Below are 17,862 nucleotides of genomic sequence, written 5' to 3' on the forward strand. Positions count from 1 at the left end.
AATTAATAATTAAGCAATAGTTTTAGTTTCAGTTCTAAGATGATAAACAAGTAAGGAAACTAATTCCCTCTAAAATATAACCAGCATTCTTAAGAAAATCTAAATCCTTTTAACAGCGGATTTTGGTAGTTTGTTTTGGGTTTTTTTTTGGTTGTTTGTTTTTTTTTTTTTTAGCAGGAAGAAGTTGATGTTTTATGAATGAGTTACTTGTGACTTTTTATAAATGTGTGATGGCAATGGCCGAGAGGATAAGAGAGGATACCTAGTGTAAATTATACTTGCTAGTAAAATTTGGCTTTCCAGTCTTGGAAATCATTCCAAGATTTACTGAGGTTATCAAAGAATAGGTAGAGAGTTACCTTGCGCTGTGCTGGCTGAAAACAGGTAGCAATGTCCACGAGATGGAAGCAGACACAAGTAACTCTACATTTCGAAGCTTGCATAGAGCTCATCGCCATTAGTTGTTCAGGAAAATACATGAAGGTTCTGTTTAAACTCTTGAATAAGTATTTTATGCTCTGTTCATCGGGAGATGACTTTATTTTTCATTGATATTTTATAATTGTTATGTAGATCTCACCCTGTCAGTTTAACATTCCCTGAAATTACTGTCTTTTAATCATTATGCACAGGACTAGCCTGTGCCTCCTGAGAAAGGATGAGTGAAAAGATTCTTGGCTTAAATAGAAAATTAATCAGATTTGTCTTCAGGTCTGTTTATTGGCAAGTGCCTGTGGGAGGCAAGGGGAGAAACAGCATTTGAGATGTTAACTCGGTGAAACTGTTTGATCATATGCTTGTGCCCCGGTATTTTTAGTATGTACCTTTGGATCTGTTTGGCTGGCTGGTGCTAGAAGCCTTTGATTTTTGGAGCAATACAGGGACTGATCATACATCCTGAAGGAGGTAAAATATCCATCAACTTTGACTGGAGTTTTGCTTGACAACAGACTTCAAGAGCAGTAATCTAGCATGTGAATAAAAAAATCAGACCTGGCAAGGCTAGGAAGCATGGCTCACGTAGTATCAGCACTTGCATATATTACAGTGAAGACCCCTTGCTGCAATGCTTATTTTGAGGCACAAGTATGACCATAGAAAAAAAAAAGAGTTCCTTTAGAAGTGAGAGACGTGTCAGTGCAATGAACTTCAATGATTTTCTGAAGTCTGAAGTTTAGTTTCTCTCCAGCACTTAAAATTCCAATCTTACAGATTGGGCTGTATATATTAAAAATATGAAAAACCTGAAAAATAATTTTTTCCTTCATTCAGGAAAGACTCATTTCTGTCAGAGCGTGTCTCCCAGTCTTGCTAACTTGATAGTTGCTCAGGGCTTACAGGAATGGCCCTAAGGAGTTTGGGTTTACTCTAAGAGCCATGTCAAAACTGTTAGTTCTTCTTCAGGCTGACAGTCTTCATCTGATTTATATCTGAAATGTTTTTCTTCTCCACACTTGGCCTAGAGCTGTTTTGTGTGTGTGTGAATGCAATAATTGGATTTGGAAACTGATGCCCTTTGAAGATTTCCAAATAAGCATGGTAAAAGTCATGATGAGAACAACCCATCTTCTTGCCGTCATTTCAGTAGAGTTATGATGTTTTAGAGCACTGGAGAGTATTTCTAAAACTGAGCATTTTATATAATATTACAGGTGTTATCTTTGTGTTTTTTGCTCTGGTCTTCACATTTGCTTCCTTTACAGAGCTGCTACAAGGCAAAATGTATTTCTGGGGGGGACTCTGGGTCAGTTGGAATATAAGGAGGTTAGCAACCCGAAGAGGCTGATGATGTGTTGTGTGATGCAAGTGAACCAATATCTAAGGTCCAAAAGATTGCAAAAAATATTGCAAAGCCTAATTTTTGCAATGTTATCAGCAAAGTAGTACCATTGCAAATTTCTTCTGCAAACATGTTTTTTGGTGTAGCAGCAGAATTGCAGATAAATCAAAAACTACTAAATCTATCTCACCATGTCCAACTTAAATTTCTAATTTTATTTTTATTTAGCAGTAGTGGGACTCCAACTCCAGCGTCAGATGTTGATGTTACCACATTGAGAGGTCAGTTTTCATCCAACTCCTGTCAAGGCTGATTATGAACTACTAGAAAATTGAGAAATTTGATGGTGTTTGGATTTCAGACAGAGCTGTGAATTTTTCCATCTCCAAGTAATGCTGTTTGTGATGGAGATCATGTTATATGCTGACACTATTTTGTTATTATATGACTCATGAAAATCCTACTTGAGAAATTAGTTCTGTACCCTTTTTATTGCACTTAACTTTGTGTTCCCAAAAATACATCTGCTTAGACATAGCATTTATTCTGATTAGTGTATTTGATACTTCTCCTCAGGCTCTTCAGGTGTTTCCTGTGTTGTTTCTGTCGTGATGATGGGAATACGAATGAAATTTTACTGTTGGCTAATGCTTGCTGAACTGCTTCTGTCTGTATCTACATGTACATGGGTATAAAAAAAAAAAACCCAAACAGAATAATACTGCTGTCTTTCAAACTCAGATGCAGCTGCCAATGTTCTTCCCCCCCATGAGATCTCCATTGAGAGTCCTGCGGGTGGTACCGTCCGTGAGATCGAAGATGCAGACACTACTGTGAGTGGGTTTTTTTCATTTCATTCAGCATTCTATTGCCTTTCCTAAATAATGCTCTTTGTGATCGCTTGCATTTCCTGGTACTTAAAGGTGTTGTTAGCATAGTGTGTTAATACAAATTAAGATTTCATAAAAACAGGGCATGACCTTTAGGAAGTTTAAAAATAATTTCCTGGGTAGGTATTTTTCCATTTGCAGACGGTTTGCAATGCTGCTTCCCCCACAGTGAGAGAATGGATCAGTCGAGCCATCAGGTGAGGATTTTACTAGTGACATAGGACTAGACAGGGAATGCCTAGGGCTTTTGAAAGCTCCAAGAAGAATGTGGAACATTATTATTCCTATGGAAACACAGTCCACCTTACATTGCTGTAGTAGTGTTTCAGGGGTCTGTGTGGTACAATTGTGTAGGGCAGCAGAGAAGTGGCCTGGATTACCCTGAAGGTTCCTTCTGATTCTCTGCTCCTTTTGCTCTGCTGACATAGATGAACTTTTATTTATCAACTTACAGTCAAATTTACCTTGATATTGGAAAAAACACCTCCCAACACAGGGAAGCCTACATCAGGTACTTAAAACGTCTATGTAGAAGAGAGCTGGCTTTCAGAAGTGCTGACCGCCACATAGGTCCCAGGGAAGTATTTGCTTCCAGGAAACAGCTCCTCTGGATTAAAATTTAAGCCCAAACTCTAGACTCCAACTGCAGTATTTATGGGCCTACATGACTGAAGAAAATTTTGCAAACCAGCAGTATGAATCAACTGGCTTTTGTTTTCTTATAAATATGAATTTCTCACTGGATTTACTGAGAAGCTTACAAAGTTGTGCATGCTGCATGTAAGTAGAAGATGATTTATGGTACTGGGTTTAACTGTGCATTGTTCTGTAATCTAGTATGGGAATGAAGCAAAACTGGGCCAAACTGTACTTTCTTGTAGAGCTTTTTAGGGCTGATGGACCTCTGATATTGTGCTTCCAAGAATATGCATATGAAACAGGCAGACAGCTTCTGACTCACGTCCAGGGTTTGACTTTGTATTATGCACTAAGAACAATTGTGGCTTGGTCCCGTGTACACCATTGTTCTTTTTTTTGAAACAGAACTGCTTGAAGTCTTTCTGCCTGAGCAGAGAATAGGACCACTTGTTAAATCAGAAAGAAACCGGAATTAGATTGCTACTGCTGCTACAGTGTTTTCACTCCATACAGTTACATCACACCTCATCACTGCTCTGTGCAGCCAAAATGCATTGCAGATTACAAGACCAAGAGTGAGCAAAGCTCATCTTCTGCACTCATATGTTGACTTTTCTTTTGGCTTTGGGGTACTGATAAAAGATTGAAACTACATGGAGTTGCAAACATCCATATAGTAGCAACACATATATGCCTGCTAAGTATGTATCTCTCAAACGCTAACTAGCTTTAAGTAGTGTACTAGTCATTCTGGTTCTTAATAAAGTTTTCTAGTCAAAAAGGGATGGGGAGAGGCAGAGAATTTAACTAATAATTTTTACAGGGTCCCTAAACAATGTGTAAGTTGCTTGCTGGTGGCAGCTAACCTTTCTAGACAAAAAGTTTTTCCATTTCCTGCAACACACATAACACAGGCTGCAGTCTTGCTGAAAAGGTCTGTTTTGTTGGCTTTTTTCCTTTTGAAGACATTTGGCTAAAGTTAACTTAAGCCAGCCTTCCCTCCTCTCTCCCACAAATCCCCATTTTTTTTAGTTTACAACAAAACCATGAAGCAAGTTCTGTTTTTTCTCATGTCTTTCAGTATACCACAAGGAACAGTATACTGGTTGTAAAATATTAAGGAACCAAACAGAAAGTGTTCTTCGTGTGTTGCTCAGGCATTCAAATGAGATTAAAATTTAGAATTCACTGCTGCCTGTTACAGCCATAATGGCTACACACTTCCCTGCTGCATTGCACAGCCGCTGCCACAGGGCTCCTTGGGCTCCTGCAGGCCTCACAGTTGAAGCCCACCAGTTTAACTCAGCAGAGGTCCCTGCAGGCCTCCCAGTGCCCATTGTATATGTGGGGGGATCCTTCACTTACTGAGGCTGAACAACACAGAGTGTTGTTCTGAATATAGAACTTGGCCAAGTCTTGTTTTCCAGGTGGGACAATAAGTAGGGGCCTTGTGATAAATGGGTAAATTTTGGGTAAATCAGCCTACTGCTGACTGGGCTTAAGTGATGGTGTATCCGTCGTTGCACTTTGAATTGCCTCAAGAACATCCCACGCAACTAGCTTTCTGTTTGTAGCTGAGGTCACCTAGATGCACTTGCACTAAAGATGTGCAAACAGAAAACGGAATTATCTGCAATACAAGAATTCTCAAAACAATTCTTGCTTAGTAGACTGCCTCATTAGTTGCCACCTCTGTCCCTAAGGTTTCATGAGCACCCCATTATAATGCAAGGCAAACAGGTATGCTGATGGCTGAAGTGAGCATGCTGCGCTTTGGACTGCAGTTTTCACACGCCATTAAGTATAGCCGTGCCCATCAGTGTGGCCCACCAACGGTGCCTTGGGGTGTTCCTGTCCATGCAGCATTTATGGAGAGGGCTCAGGTTTTCTGCCCCATCATGAGCCAGAGAAACCTCCAGGTCTGCAGCAGCTGGAGAATTTTCTGGCCCACATAAGAGAGATATTTGGACCTAAGCTTAGGAATGTAGTGTGCTGTTGACAGATGTCAAACCAGGTGTACATATACATATCTGGGGATGATTTTTACATGGAGTAAATCTGGCCTGTGGTGAGTAACGAGGATTTATTTATTGGAAAAGAACCAAAGGGCAAAACAAAAAAAGGGCATTAAATCACCTCTTTTTTTCTCCCTTCTTCCCTTCCAGATCAATAATGAGATAAAGAAGCAGGATGAGAAGCTAGTGAGACCTGTAACTGAGCAGATGATTGAGTTCAGCATTTTGATTGTTGGTGAAAAGTACAACGAGGAGCTGAGCGACCCAGCCACTGTGAAGCATCAAGTGCTCTCTGAACAATTCGTTTCTCAGGTGATTACCTTCCCTGACTTCCTTTTTCCTGGCTCTGCAAAGCCATAGTAGCATGTAGCACCTGTGTTAGCACTGCCTTTTTCTCATGGGCTCCACAGAACCAGCTTAAGGCTTTTGTTGCCTGAAGCAGGCTGGAAAATACTCACCCACTATGAGAATACTCTGTTTTGTCTCACATGCTGCCTTTGTAGTGGAGTGCCATATGCTGTGTGTAGCATACCAGTTGCCAAAGACAGGTTACTCTAGTTTTCTTCTTGTGCTTCTCATGGAAAAGCCTGCTATCGATTTTGCAGCCAAAAGAGGTAGAAGTATGCTTTTGGGAGGGTCAGAAAGTTATGCTGAACCCCTGAATGGGGACATGCTGTAAATGGGACCTTTCTGAGGGACTGCTTTCTCTCTCCCCACCCTTTTATTGTTTCCTTAATTTACTTTGCCTCGTGTTAGCAAAAGAAACTAAGCCAGGTGTTATTAATAAATGAAAAACATTTCCATTTCTTTTAGTCCTTTTAAAGAACTATTTCTAGCACAGCTAGCTTTGGCCTTACTGTCCTTTCAGAATTTTTCAGTACCTCTCCCTGTCAGTGTTACTGCAGTAGAGCTGTTAAGCTCAGAGAAGTGACAAGGTATTTGTTTGCCTCTTGATGCAACTTCATTAGTTCTTAAAGTTTTAGGACTTGAAAATCTTAAATTTTAAAGAAGTGATTAACATCTCTCTAGTGATCAGTCTGCCTAGAGTTTATTTCAGTGCTTTCCAATCTCCATTTGTCCAGTTTGAATTCTTCTGTAATGTAGCTGGTTTGAAACTGGGGAGTAAAAAAGATAATTTGAGGGTCCTAGCAAACCAGCCTGCCTGCAGTCCCAAATGGCAGGACGTGAATCAGCTGCAGTTCAGAGCTATCAACCTGTGCTGAGGCAATGCTGGAAGGCAGCTCGAGTAATGCGGGTATAGCACAGCATTAACGTGGAGTGCAGGCAGAAGGGTACAAGTCCATCTGCATCTGCCTATGTGGGTGTGCTCTGGGTCTCCTACAGAAGCTGAGCACTGAAATGGGATTTAGGGTATCTTAACGATTACACGGTGTCCAGATTTTGGACTGTAGAAGAAACTCTGGCATCAATAAAGAGAATCTGCCTATACACAGTAGGGGATAGGTGGGGAAATGGGAAGAAGTCGCAAATGGCAGAGCTCGTTCATCATGTCTGCTCAGGAGCGGCATTTTGAATGAATTGTTATGCACTGCAGTGAGATACTCTGAGGCCTAGGCTGCCAAGACAACTTTTGCTCCTCTTTTACGCCTAGGATCAGCAGTGCGTGTGAGCACACCTTAAAACCCTCCAGCCTCTGAAGAGTTCTTAAACACATGCTTAAATCCCATTGGAGTCAGTGGGAATGAACCATGGTTTAGACTGTTAGGCAACTGCTTCAAAGAAAAAATACATATGTAAATATACATATAAGAATATATATATTCACATATATGCATGATTTATTAAAACTTGATTTCAAGTTAATTTAATTTTAATTACTATTCAATATTTTAATTTGTATGCTACAAAGTTACTGGCCCATCAATATACAAATGCATATTTACAATACGATCACACTGCTGTCTCCTAACTTTCCTCTCCCTATTGTTTCCATTATTTTTTAAATTTTGTTTATAATGATGGCAATTTTATTATCATCATTTTCTTGGGGCAGAGAGTTTGTCTTTTCTTTCTCTTGGGAGAGGCATCTAGGATGCCATAGAGCAGCACATCATGCAGCTTATCTTTTCTCTAGCTTTGCTTCCTTCTTAGTCCCATTTTGTTGGGGTTCTCTGAATCCCTTTTACTGGGGCTAACCCTGTGCCAGATCCTGGGCCATATGGGAAAGAGATGTACTCTTCACTGTAGCCAAAAAGCATCACCACAACTGTCACAAGTTGCTAGCATAGGCTAGAGGTCTTAATTTTCCTAGTTGTGTGGCCAAGCAGCAATGCCATAGTGTGTGTGTGTGTGGAAGAAATGTCAGACGGGACAGAGTCCACCTGGCACATGGATGTTCCATTCCTTTGATCCCTTGCCTGTTTTTCTCTGTGCTTGGATAAAGAAGCTCTTGAAAAAAAGAAAGTCAGCAGCACTTCGATTGTTTAAGTCTCACCAGAGACAGTTTCAAAACAGGGAGACTGGGGAGGGGAAGAAGAATTTGAGGAGTAAAAAATAATCCTCAACTGGCAAGGATCTTTTGGGAGGAAAAAACGCAACCCCAAACCGGCATAAACCTGCAATATCCTATTTCTTGTTTTTGTGTCATGTAATACAGTTGACTATTGAATTAGGCCTGGATGTGCTACCATTTTGCTGCCCAAAGTCATGTTTTCTGAGTAGCACTGCCGATCATTCCTGAGCCCTTTGTATATTTAGGACCGCGGAGATGTGCTGTGTTTTGCACTGTGTAATGCATCAGTGCCTCTCTGAGGTCCCTGTTCCTATGGCAGCCACTGTTCGTCTTGCTTAAGTTGCTTCGGTCCAAAGCATTTTCCTGAATTCTATTTAATCCAGAGAGGTTTGGGAGGTAATGGTAACCTTTTGGGCAGAGAAGGGTTTGTGCTGCATAAATTAGAGAAAGAATGTTGTCTGCTATAGGCAGTGCAGATCTCTGCAGGGCCTGTATGATGTTGTTCTTCATGCTTTTCCTTCTCTAATAATGAAACAATGTCACCAAACCTCTTCTTCCATAAAGAGAGAGATTATTCATCCATTTTTATCCTATTAGATATAACAGCTCAGATACATTTTTAGAAAACATCGAAAATACTTCCTGATTTTTCACTAAATGAATAGGGTGGAGGAAATCTGTGTTCTTTGTTTTTCCTTCAAAATAGATGGAAAGTGTATTTGAAGGACTACCTGGATACAAAAACATCCGTGTCCTGGATTACAGGTAAAAACATACTGATGCATATGTGGTGATTGAAACTGATCATGTATCATGGTTCCAATGTGCTAGCATCATACTTGGAAGAATGTTGGGCATGTGTGTGGGGGTTCCCAGGATGTGCTAAGCAAAGGACAAGTGCTTTCATATTGGTACCTCTCATACAGAGGTTGAAATAGAAATACAGAACTGTATGTAAATGTAATAATCTCGTTTTTGCTCCTGGCATCCACCAGAGAATCTCACATGATATGCTTGCCTTGATTTTAAGACAAGGCATTCTTGTTCAAGATTCCATCCTAAAATTAAAAAAGATCTTTCTAATTTAAAGTCAGTATCTGAAACTTCTTCAATACTGTTGACATGTCCTAGTATTAAACAAGGAAGAACACAGAAACCTTTTTGGAAGACTGGTGTATTTAAATTATTTTCAACTTCTTATTGTTAATTTTGGATGCTCTAAAGGGTTAGTGTTTGAGATATGTAAAGGTCTTTCTCCCTTTGATCAAAGCAAAGTTGGTGAATAATATGATAAATGATATCCAATGTTCTAACTCTTTTTACTATTATAAATTTTTTTTAAAGACAACTTTCCTCAAATCAATTTGTACATTGGAATGTCATTTTAAGTTATTTTGGGAAAAAAGGGATCCTGCATATTACGCATCAAACATCTGATTTCTGAGTTTTGGGGTATGTGGATCACAAATCCTGATTTTTCTTGAATGGGCTGGATATACCTTTCAGAATCTAATGAGACTGCTCATGAGTTAACCTAAATTGTGCTTTCTTTGAGACTTTGTAAGCTGTGTTTCCTAGAATTTATTGGCTGGAATATTCTAGCTAGAATACATGCAGGTAACAAAGCAGATATAGTGAGAAAGGTTTTATGGTTGGGACCCTAGACTGCGTTCAGTCTCCAGCCTGGGAGGTAGCAAAACTTTCCATCTCCGTATCTGCAGTCAAATACATTTGCAAGTTCTTGATTCATTTGAGAAAACAAATAAAAGGTTGATAATTCTGGCAAAGTACCAGAGCTCTGCTCTGCTGTGCATGACAAAAAAAAAAAGTGTTTGTAAACTAACCCTCTAGGTAAAATTAGTAAGCCTTGATTTTCTTGGTATTGATGACAATTTATCTGCATTATTCGCAATAAGATGAGATGGCTCTGCTGTAGGAATAGGAAATATCTGAGTTCAGTAAAAGCAGAACAGTCTGTTATGTAGCAGAATAACTATGCAACTTATAACCATTTTGCTGTATGCTTTTTCAAATTTATGTGCCCTGTAGAATACCAAACCAAATTTGTTAAAGATAGAAGACTTAAAGGAAATTGTAATATTGATTTAACAGGTTTTGCTATTGTGTTTTGTTTTATTTCTGTATTCAGCTCTCCTGAGGAAGACAGGTAAAGACAATATTTTTATATATATATTGTCATAATAGAGATGGAAAAACATGTGTAGCTGGAGGACACTGTTTGGGGGATTTGTAGTTTTGGCTCCAGAGCGAGATACTTATCCAGTATAAACATTATGTGAGGGGGTTCTAGCAGAAATTCTGAGTAACTGCTCTGTTTTGATTACAGGTAAACCTAATTTGCTTATTTAAGTCCTAATCATAAAAAACTATGTGGGGAAAACTTTCCTAAACACAAGTCAGCTACTGGGCTACCTTGTGTATAGGAGTCTCTTCTGTGAAGAAAACAAAATTGCTTAACAAAGACTCCAGGTCTTTATACTTTGCAGCAAAGTCTTGAATAGATCTGCGATGATTATTATTATAGAAATTAAAGTAGGTAGGAAAAGCATAGTTCTCCAGCAAAGGCCGAGTAGCCAAGTTGGCTTAGCTACTTCAAGGCCAGAGGTGCTGCACATCTTAACAGTAGTTTTACAAATGTCTCTTAGCAGAAGATGGGATCTTGCTGGCCTTCTTTTTAGGTAGACATATTCAGGTTAAGCATCCAAGATTTTCTTCCTTTGGTATTTTAAGAATTCCACAAGACAAAAAATGAACTGCAGCCTTTAACTCACTGGGTGCATTATTCATTTGTGTATTTCTCAGCAAAGGCGTAACCGGTTTCCGCAAACAGTTTCACATTTTGATTTTAGAAGAAAGGCTAAAAAACACAAATGTCTTCACAAACAATAGTGACTTAAATCCTTCCTCTACTACTCTGCACTTCTGCAGGCTAAGTTGCCAGCAACTGCTCACAAAGGTTGTGTTCCAAGCACCAGATGTTTTAGCCCTTTCCAGACAGACGATGGTGTCATAGTTATTAGGAATTATTAAGTGCAACTGACAGCACAGTTGTATTAAATCTAAATGTTACTTTTGAGGACCATACTGTATTCCATCTTTGCTGTGCCTTTTCACTACTGCTGTCCTTTTTTATTTCCTCTGCTGACAGTCAGTGCCCATGGTGAGCCCATGGTAGGCTCCTTTCAGAGCCAGAGCCAGCAGCAAAACTCTAGCAGGCTCCTGGTTTTAGTCAGTGTGTTTGCCAATTGTGTCTCTGTTGTACCTGGTGACGGGGCTTTAGAGACTTCTCTGAACAGAGCCATTACTGTAGCAATCCAGTCCAGCTCTGTGGAATAAGGAAAACCTGTCTTTGGAGCACGTTTTTCTAACACTTCATAGATCACTTCATTTTTTTTGCTGTGCCCTGTGTACAGCCACACGTATGTTATATATTTTCTAAAGCTCTCTTGTGCTTCTGCCCAGTGCATGGTAAATCTGATTGCTACCTCTGCTGTCATGTGGGTAAGGACGTCCAGATGTATTCAGGACAAGAAAATTAAGAAAATGGAGGAGAGTTAATATGAAAAAATCTAAGATGTACAGAGATACAAAATTTTTTTAAGAATGGATAATCAAATAAGTCTAGAAAAATGTTCCCAGATATAAATACTAAATACCATTTTATTGCTATTAAAGACATTACTTCAAGCAGATTGACACTGCACGCTGGCAGTGATCAGGGCTCCCTTTTGCTACTGCATATTGCTACTATATACAGCCTGTTTTTTTCCAGGCTGTTTTCATACCTCAGGGCCATTCCTGTCATTGGTGTGATCTTGAAATCATCACTCACGTTACTGCGTGCTGGTGGGCCCCACTAATGATGCTGGCAGAAAGCCAACGTTTTGGTCTGCTTGTGATCTTTGTCCCATTCACAAGTAGAAATACAGGGCTGGGACCAGGCCAGATGTCATGTTCTGGTAGCCTTTTCCTTGGGAACTTTGCAGTGGTTGAAAGCACAGGCAGGCAGACACAAGTGTGAAATGAATTAAATTGCACTTATCTAGAATCCTTTAAAGCAATATATTTTTATATTAAAAAAGGGTATTGACTCAGGTTCTTGGGGAAAAAAATCATAGTGTTTGCTATACGTTGGAAAGCCTTGCATCTCTCAACTGTGTTCTCTTTCTCTTTGTACAACTGAAGTGGGGTGGAAGTTCACTATGCTGTTACATTTGACGGAAAAGCCATCAGCAATGACACCTGGGACCTGATCAACCTTCATTCCAACAAGGTGGAGGACAACTCCTTTACGGGCATAGAGGATAATCCAACAGCTGTGTATACCATCAGTGATTTCCGAGACTATATTGCTGAAAACCTCCAGAAAAATGCCTTGCTTGAAAACAGTTCCTTGTCTTTAGACCCTAACTCTCTCCAACTTACTAATGGTGGGTATTAATTATCATGCATCGGTGGGCCACATGTCTAAAGCTTTATACAATAAATCTGAGACACGAATGAATGATTCAGCTGCCCTCTGAATAATTAAAAAGAAACAACAAAGACAATTGTGTTGTAGCTTGTGTTGCTCTGATCTTAACCAGATCAAGTCATTAGTAGTAGTATCCCAGCCTCAATCCATCAGATTAGCCTCTTTTTTTTTCTTTGACACTGAGGTTTGTGGCAGGCAATTCCAGTAATACTTCCAACAGTTAACAGGAATAGAAGGGCAAATGTGGTTCACATGATGCAAGTGTTGTCCTTGAGCAGCACAAAGGAAATACCTGCTTTTTGTTGAATATTCAACGAACCTGCTAGAGGTAGTGGAGGAGTGCTGTCCACCCCTCTGTTCTCATCCCCTCTGTTCTCATCTGTTCTGTACTTCTGGTCAGTGAGCTGGGGGCATTTCCAGAAACATTGTCTCTCTGGCAAACTTTTTGAAAAGACTTTACTCACAAATCTGAGGTGTGGGAGGGCTTTTCAGTCAGTCTTCCAAAAAAACTTCTTCACACTGCTACTGCAGCCTTTAGATCCCAAGTATTTATATTTCCACAGTGAAAGAAATACTACACCCTACACCAGAAGACCCTTCCTGGATTACTGAGCATCAGGTTGTGCTGCAGCGCCCAGAGTTCGATGTGAGTATGATTCTGAGAGGTGGCCTTTGGACACATTTAAACAACTTAACTGAGTAAGGCAGAATTACAGCCAACACCCAGAGGGTCTCTATCCTGTTGTTCGTGCAGAACAAGTAGTAATGAAGGCACACCATATACTGGAGTAAAACTTCTGGTCAAACCTCTTATCTGGTAATTTTATATCTGTTGCTCAACAGTTTTCTGTGATCATCCCATATTACACGGCAGTGCGGTGTTCCTTGTTGTCCGGTCAGGTCTCGCTTCTTAGGCTTCCTTTGTCTGTTTTTCATGTTTAGACCGTAAATTGCTCTAAAGACATGATTCTTCCCACAATACTACCTTTCTTTGGAAAGCGAGAAATAGATATAAGCACTAAAGCTGGCCGCTAGAAGAGATAAAATGGTAGGTTTCATATGCTCCTTTTGTTGCTGTATTGCTTTCATTGAAAGTTCTCAGTTCAGTCTTAAAATTATGTCCATCCCCTTAATGCCAGCAAAGGAAACACAGAAAAATAATTGGCAGCAGTTTATTCTTTTCCACCCTCTTGAAATTGTAATTATCTCCTCTGATTACCTCTGGAACAAGCCAGGGCATAGACTGGAGTTCCCCATTGGACAGGAGACACAGTATCCCTGACCACGTCTGTACAGTGCAATGGGTCTTTAAGCAGAGATACCAAGTTAGGTGCCAGCAATGCTGACATGGAGTTAATTAGTTCTGCCGACAGCTAGAATTTCTAAATGGTGGAGCATTGTCTGGGCTTAAGGATTTATCCAGTAGGTGTCTGCTCTGCACTCTGTTGTGTAACACAGATGTGCCTTCCAAGGACAAATGAGCTCAGTTTATGCGACAAAATCCAGATCCACCTACGTTTGATGGCAGGTTTTCACTAAGTTCATTTTGAGATAATGTGAACACAGACACATTTCATTTCAGGCCAACTTCTAAAATCTTTATCGAAGCAAAATTCGTAGTCACTTCACAGAACCCAAATATTCTTGTTATAACGGTCACAGGTATATCATCCTTAACTTTGTGCTAGTTTTGAGTTTTAAAAACTAATTGTTGATGTCTAAAATGCAAATTCATATGAATTTGCCATAAATGGCTTAAACATGGTGACAATAAACACAAATTTAAGTTAACTTTCAGGAAAGTCCTTTCTCTTTACTAGACCTATCTAACTAGATCAAAGTGTTACAGATGTTTATTTTAGTAAGACAAATAATTCTGCCATCTTCACATTCTATCTACGGATATTCTGACAGATATGCAAGCAAGAAGATTTTAGAATAAAGGTAGCTTTGCAATAATAACTTTCTGGAAGTTACGTTTTTCTAATCATGGACTATGAATAATATCATCATCTACGGCTTCAGTCAAAAACTGATTTTTACAAAAGATATTGAGTATATCAAAAAACCAGCTGTGTACAATCTGCAATACACAGGTATTTTGGGAAGTAACTTCAGATAAAATTAGAGAAAATCATAAACACGTTCAAACAGTAAACAAGGCTGAAATGATAGTTGTTCCTACAGAGGTCAAACGTTTATGGTTCAAGTAGATACTGTTAAGTCGAACTGTAACCTATGACAAAGAGTTTTGCTGCTATTTTTCCTAGCTGATGTGAGAGTAAGTTGGATTTGTATTATCATACATACTCATGACATAATGTGGGAATGTCATGACTTCACCATCTAATTGCTAGCAGATTGTACGAACTAATCATTAATTCTTTTCTTTGAGCTTTACAGCTCTCTTAAAAAGTGAAGAAAAAATCAAGTCTAGTTTTTGAAATCTATATTTTCTTGTTATTTCTCTTGAGTTGTAACAGGTAGAATGCTCTGGCTTGCTGAATACAATGCCTTTCTGGCAGCAGAAAATGGAAAATTAGGGAGGGGGTTCTGTGATTGCAGTCATCTGTCATATTTGTAAGCCTTTCAAAACTTGCCAATATGATATTAAACTTGTTAATATAATATATTGCACTGTAACAAGAATATCTGAATGTTAGTTGTCATAGGAACATCTATCCACATTCAAATAAATGATGAAGTGCAATCCCTGGCAACTAAACACTCACAGAAAAAAACAAATGTATTCAGAGGCTATTGCTGGGAGTCCTTATTCATTCTTTATGGAATTTGTATGTGTAATTTGTTTCTAATCTTGTACAGTTACTTTTTTTTACAGCTTTATTTATAGGGGTCAATTTTGCCAGAAAAGATAATTGCTAGAGCACATGTCCATATGGTATACCTACTTTTCAATTGATTGTTACCACATAAATGAAACAGCGTAAGAAGGAGACTGTGGTAGCAGAAGTGGCTATAAAAATGTGATCAACACAGGTAGACAAATAATTAAATAAAAATACCTCAACTGGCTTGTTTCCAAAACGTTCAAATGCAGTTTGAATGAAGTTGAAAATTTAATTGACCCACATTTCAACCAGCAGTAAAATTTGAAATGGAGAAGTATTTGTACTCTTCCTGTTATTCATGCTGGTCAAGAAAAAGAAAGAGATTAGACAGGAATGGTGAGCTACTGAAATGGTAAATCAGTAGTTTGTTTTGAACTGTAACAAATATTATAGAAACCTGTGTCCACTGCCCACTTAACTTGACTAGTCACCATCAGCAATTGGTTAATTTCTTCCTGAAATTGGCAATTTTTCATACCCCAAAGGTTTTTTGTCCATATAAGACTATTGCACAACATGCGTATGTGGGCAGATGTCCATGTGAAGCACTAATTCCTGAGTTTTATGTAGTCAGCTTGATTTTGTAGCCTTGACCAAATAACTTACTCTCTTCATTGACTTTTCCCAGTATAATTCCCTCTTGAGACACTGTGGTCATAGATGAATGGTCAGAGATGAAATGTGCTAAGTATTCTAACTGTAAACCAAATAACGATTGGCGTATGGAGTAGTAAGTAAACAGTGTGAAAACTGGAGATTTAAAGACAAGTTATTTTTTCACATTTCAAACAATTCACAAACTCATTGTGCATACTCTTTGTTGTTCATCACTACTGCTGAGTGATTTTTTTTTTTTTTTTTTTTTCCCCCTGCACAGGCATATTGGCTTTGAGACTAAAGTTATTGCAGGTTATAAATGCTCTTTTTTTACATTACGGTCTTTGTTTCCCTCCTGGGTTCTCATACCCACATACTAAAAGATAGCAATGAATGACCACAGGGCGTGTATACATTCAACTTCAGTTTCCAAACTGTCTTCTGTATCATAGTAACTATAGAATTGTAATTACCATGTTGATTATGTAGTTGGTGTGTAATAGCTGCTAAGACCCCTTCATACCTTAGGAAGGCAGGCAGTACTGTCTGAATTTATCTCCAATTTAATTAGAAATAGACAGATCCATTTTACCAGTTAAGAAAAGGAAAGGAGATGGTGTGGGTATAGACGGTAAAGCTCTTAATACTGTAACTGAAGCTGCGCTCCAAACAATCTGAGTGGCTTCTATCCCTTTTTATTGGACATGACTGGACATGAAATGTATGTCACAAGGATGTGCATTTTACATGTACATTGCACATAATTAGTAAAGGGTATATATTTGCCGGTCCTCCCAGTTTGGCCCCTCCTGCTGCTGTGCATTCCTTTCTCAGAGATGCAGTAGTACCAGATTTTGCTGTTGGCTGCTGCTAACACCCTTCGTGTGTTCAACCCAATGTGGACAGCTAATGCTTCCCCTGTAATAGTGGAAATATTAATAGTGGATTTATGTTCCAGGACAGCACCTTTTTAGCTGAACGGCCTTCAGCAGATGAATCAACTGTCAGCAATACCTTGCCCTTTGATTTCACCAAACCAGATTCTACTTTGGATAGTGAACAGTTCAATGACAATGAAATCCAACCAAGACCAGAAAATGCGGACTCTGAAGCTAGTTTGGCACCTGAAGCTCCGCTCTCCTCAGAGGCTGACTTCACTTCTTTGCCTGGTGGGCTGAATTTAGATGACGAGAATTGGACTCCTCATTTGGTCACTGCACCAGTGTTAGGGCATGATTCTGTGGACTCTCCGGAATGGCTTTCAGACCCCAATTCTTTAGATGGTAAGTTAATGCCATTGACTGAAGCTTAAATTTGGATGCCAGTGCTTCCTGATACTCACCAAAGGTATAGTTCACCAAAATGACTTCACAGAAAGGTCTAAAAAATTGGATATCTTTTTTCTGATAGTTTTTACCTTTCCTATGTGCATGTATCCAAGAACAATACTTTAAGATAAAATGTTTGTAACAGCTCAAAATGCCTGTTATCCCTTCAGGAAATGGTATGCACATGATACTTGTTTAATTGCACAAAAGTACTCTCCTATGGGGCATGTTTAGGTGATGTTATGCAGAGATAACCGATCTCTGAAGTAGACTGACTAGCCTAAGGATGTGCCACACAATTACTGCTTTATTGCATACTCTGAAGTCTTGACTTGGCCCATAGAATATCTGAATTAAAAGTGGGAGAGGTAAACAGGGGTCCTTCTGACTTCAGCATACAAAGGCCAGGATGTATCACTGGAAACGTGGTGAACACAGATCTACAGACAATAAAATGAATGGCATTTGACACTTTTTATCATGAACAATGACTCCCACAGCATCCTCCTAGAGAAGCTGGTGGCTCATGGCTTGGACGGGTGTACTCTTCGCTGGGTAAAAAACCAGCTGGATGGCCAAGCCCAGAGAGTTGTGGTGAACAGAGCTAAATCCAGTTGGCGGCTGGTCACAAGCGGGGTTCCCCAGGGCTCAGTTTTGGTGTCAGTCTTGTTTAATATCTTTATCAATGATCTGGATGAGGGGATCAAGTGCAACCTTAGGAAGTTTGTAGACAACACCAAGCTGGGCAGAGGTGTTGATCTGCTTGAGGGTAGGAAGGCGCTACAGAGGGACC

At 39.4% G+C, this 17,862-nt stretch overlaps 1 protein-coding gene across 1 annotated transcript in view; it reads left to right on the forward strand.

Annotated features, from left to right (window-relative positions):
• IMPG2 (interphotoreceptor matrix proteoglycan 2) overlaps positions 1-17,862 on the forward strand; it is a 61,948-nt gene that overhangs the window by 32,310 nt on the left and 11,776 nt on the right. Inside the window, exons 6-13 of the mRNA XM_075105200.1 lie at positions 2,009-2,061; positions 2,522-2,613; positions 5,475-5,636; positions 8,504-8,562; positions 9,947-9,964; positions 12,004-12,248; positions 12,856-12,938; positions 16,700-17,024. Coding sequence (XP_074961301.1) covers positions 2,009-2,061; positions 2,522-2,613; positions 5,475-5,636; positions 8,504-8,562; positions 9,947-9,964; positions 12,004-12,248; positions 12,856-12,938; positions 16,700-17,024 — 1,037 coding nt within the window. The remainder of the gene's footprint in view (positions 1-2,008; positions 2,062-2,521; positions 2,614-5,474; positions 5,637-8,503; positions 8,563-9,946; positions 9,965-12,003; positions 12,249-12,855; positions 12,939-16,699; positions 17,025-17,862) is intronic.

Source organism: Phalacrocorax aristotelis, chromosome 1 (assembly GCF_949628215.1).
Source record: "Phalacrocorax aristotelis chromosome 1, bGulAri2.1, whole genome shotgun sequence".
Taxonomy (NCBI): domain Eukaryota; kingdom Metazoa; phylum Chordata; class Aves; order Suliformes; family Phalacrocoracidae; genus Phalacrocorax; species Phalacrocorax aristotelis.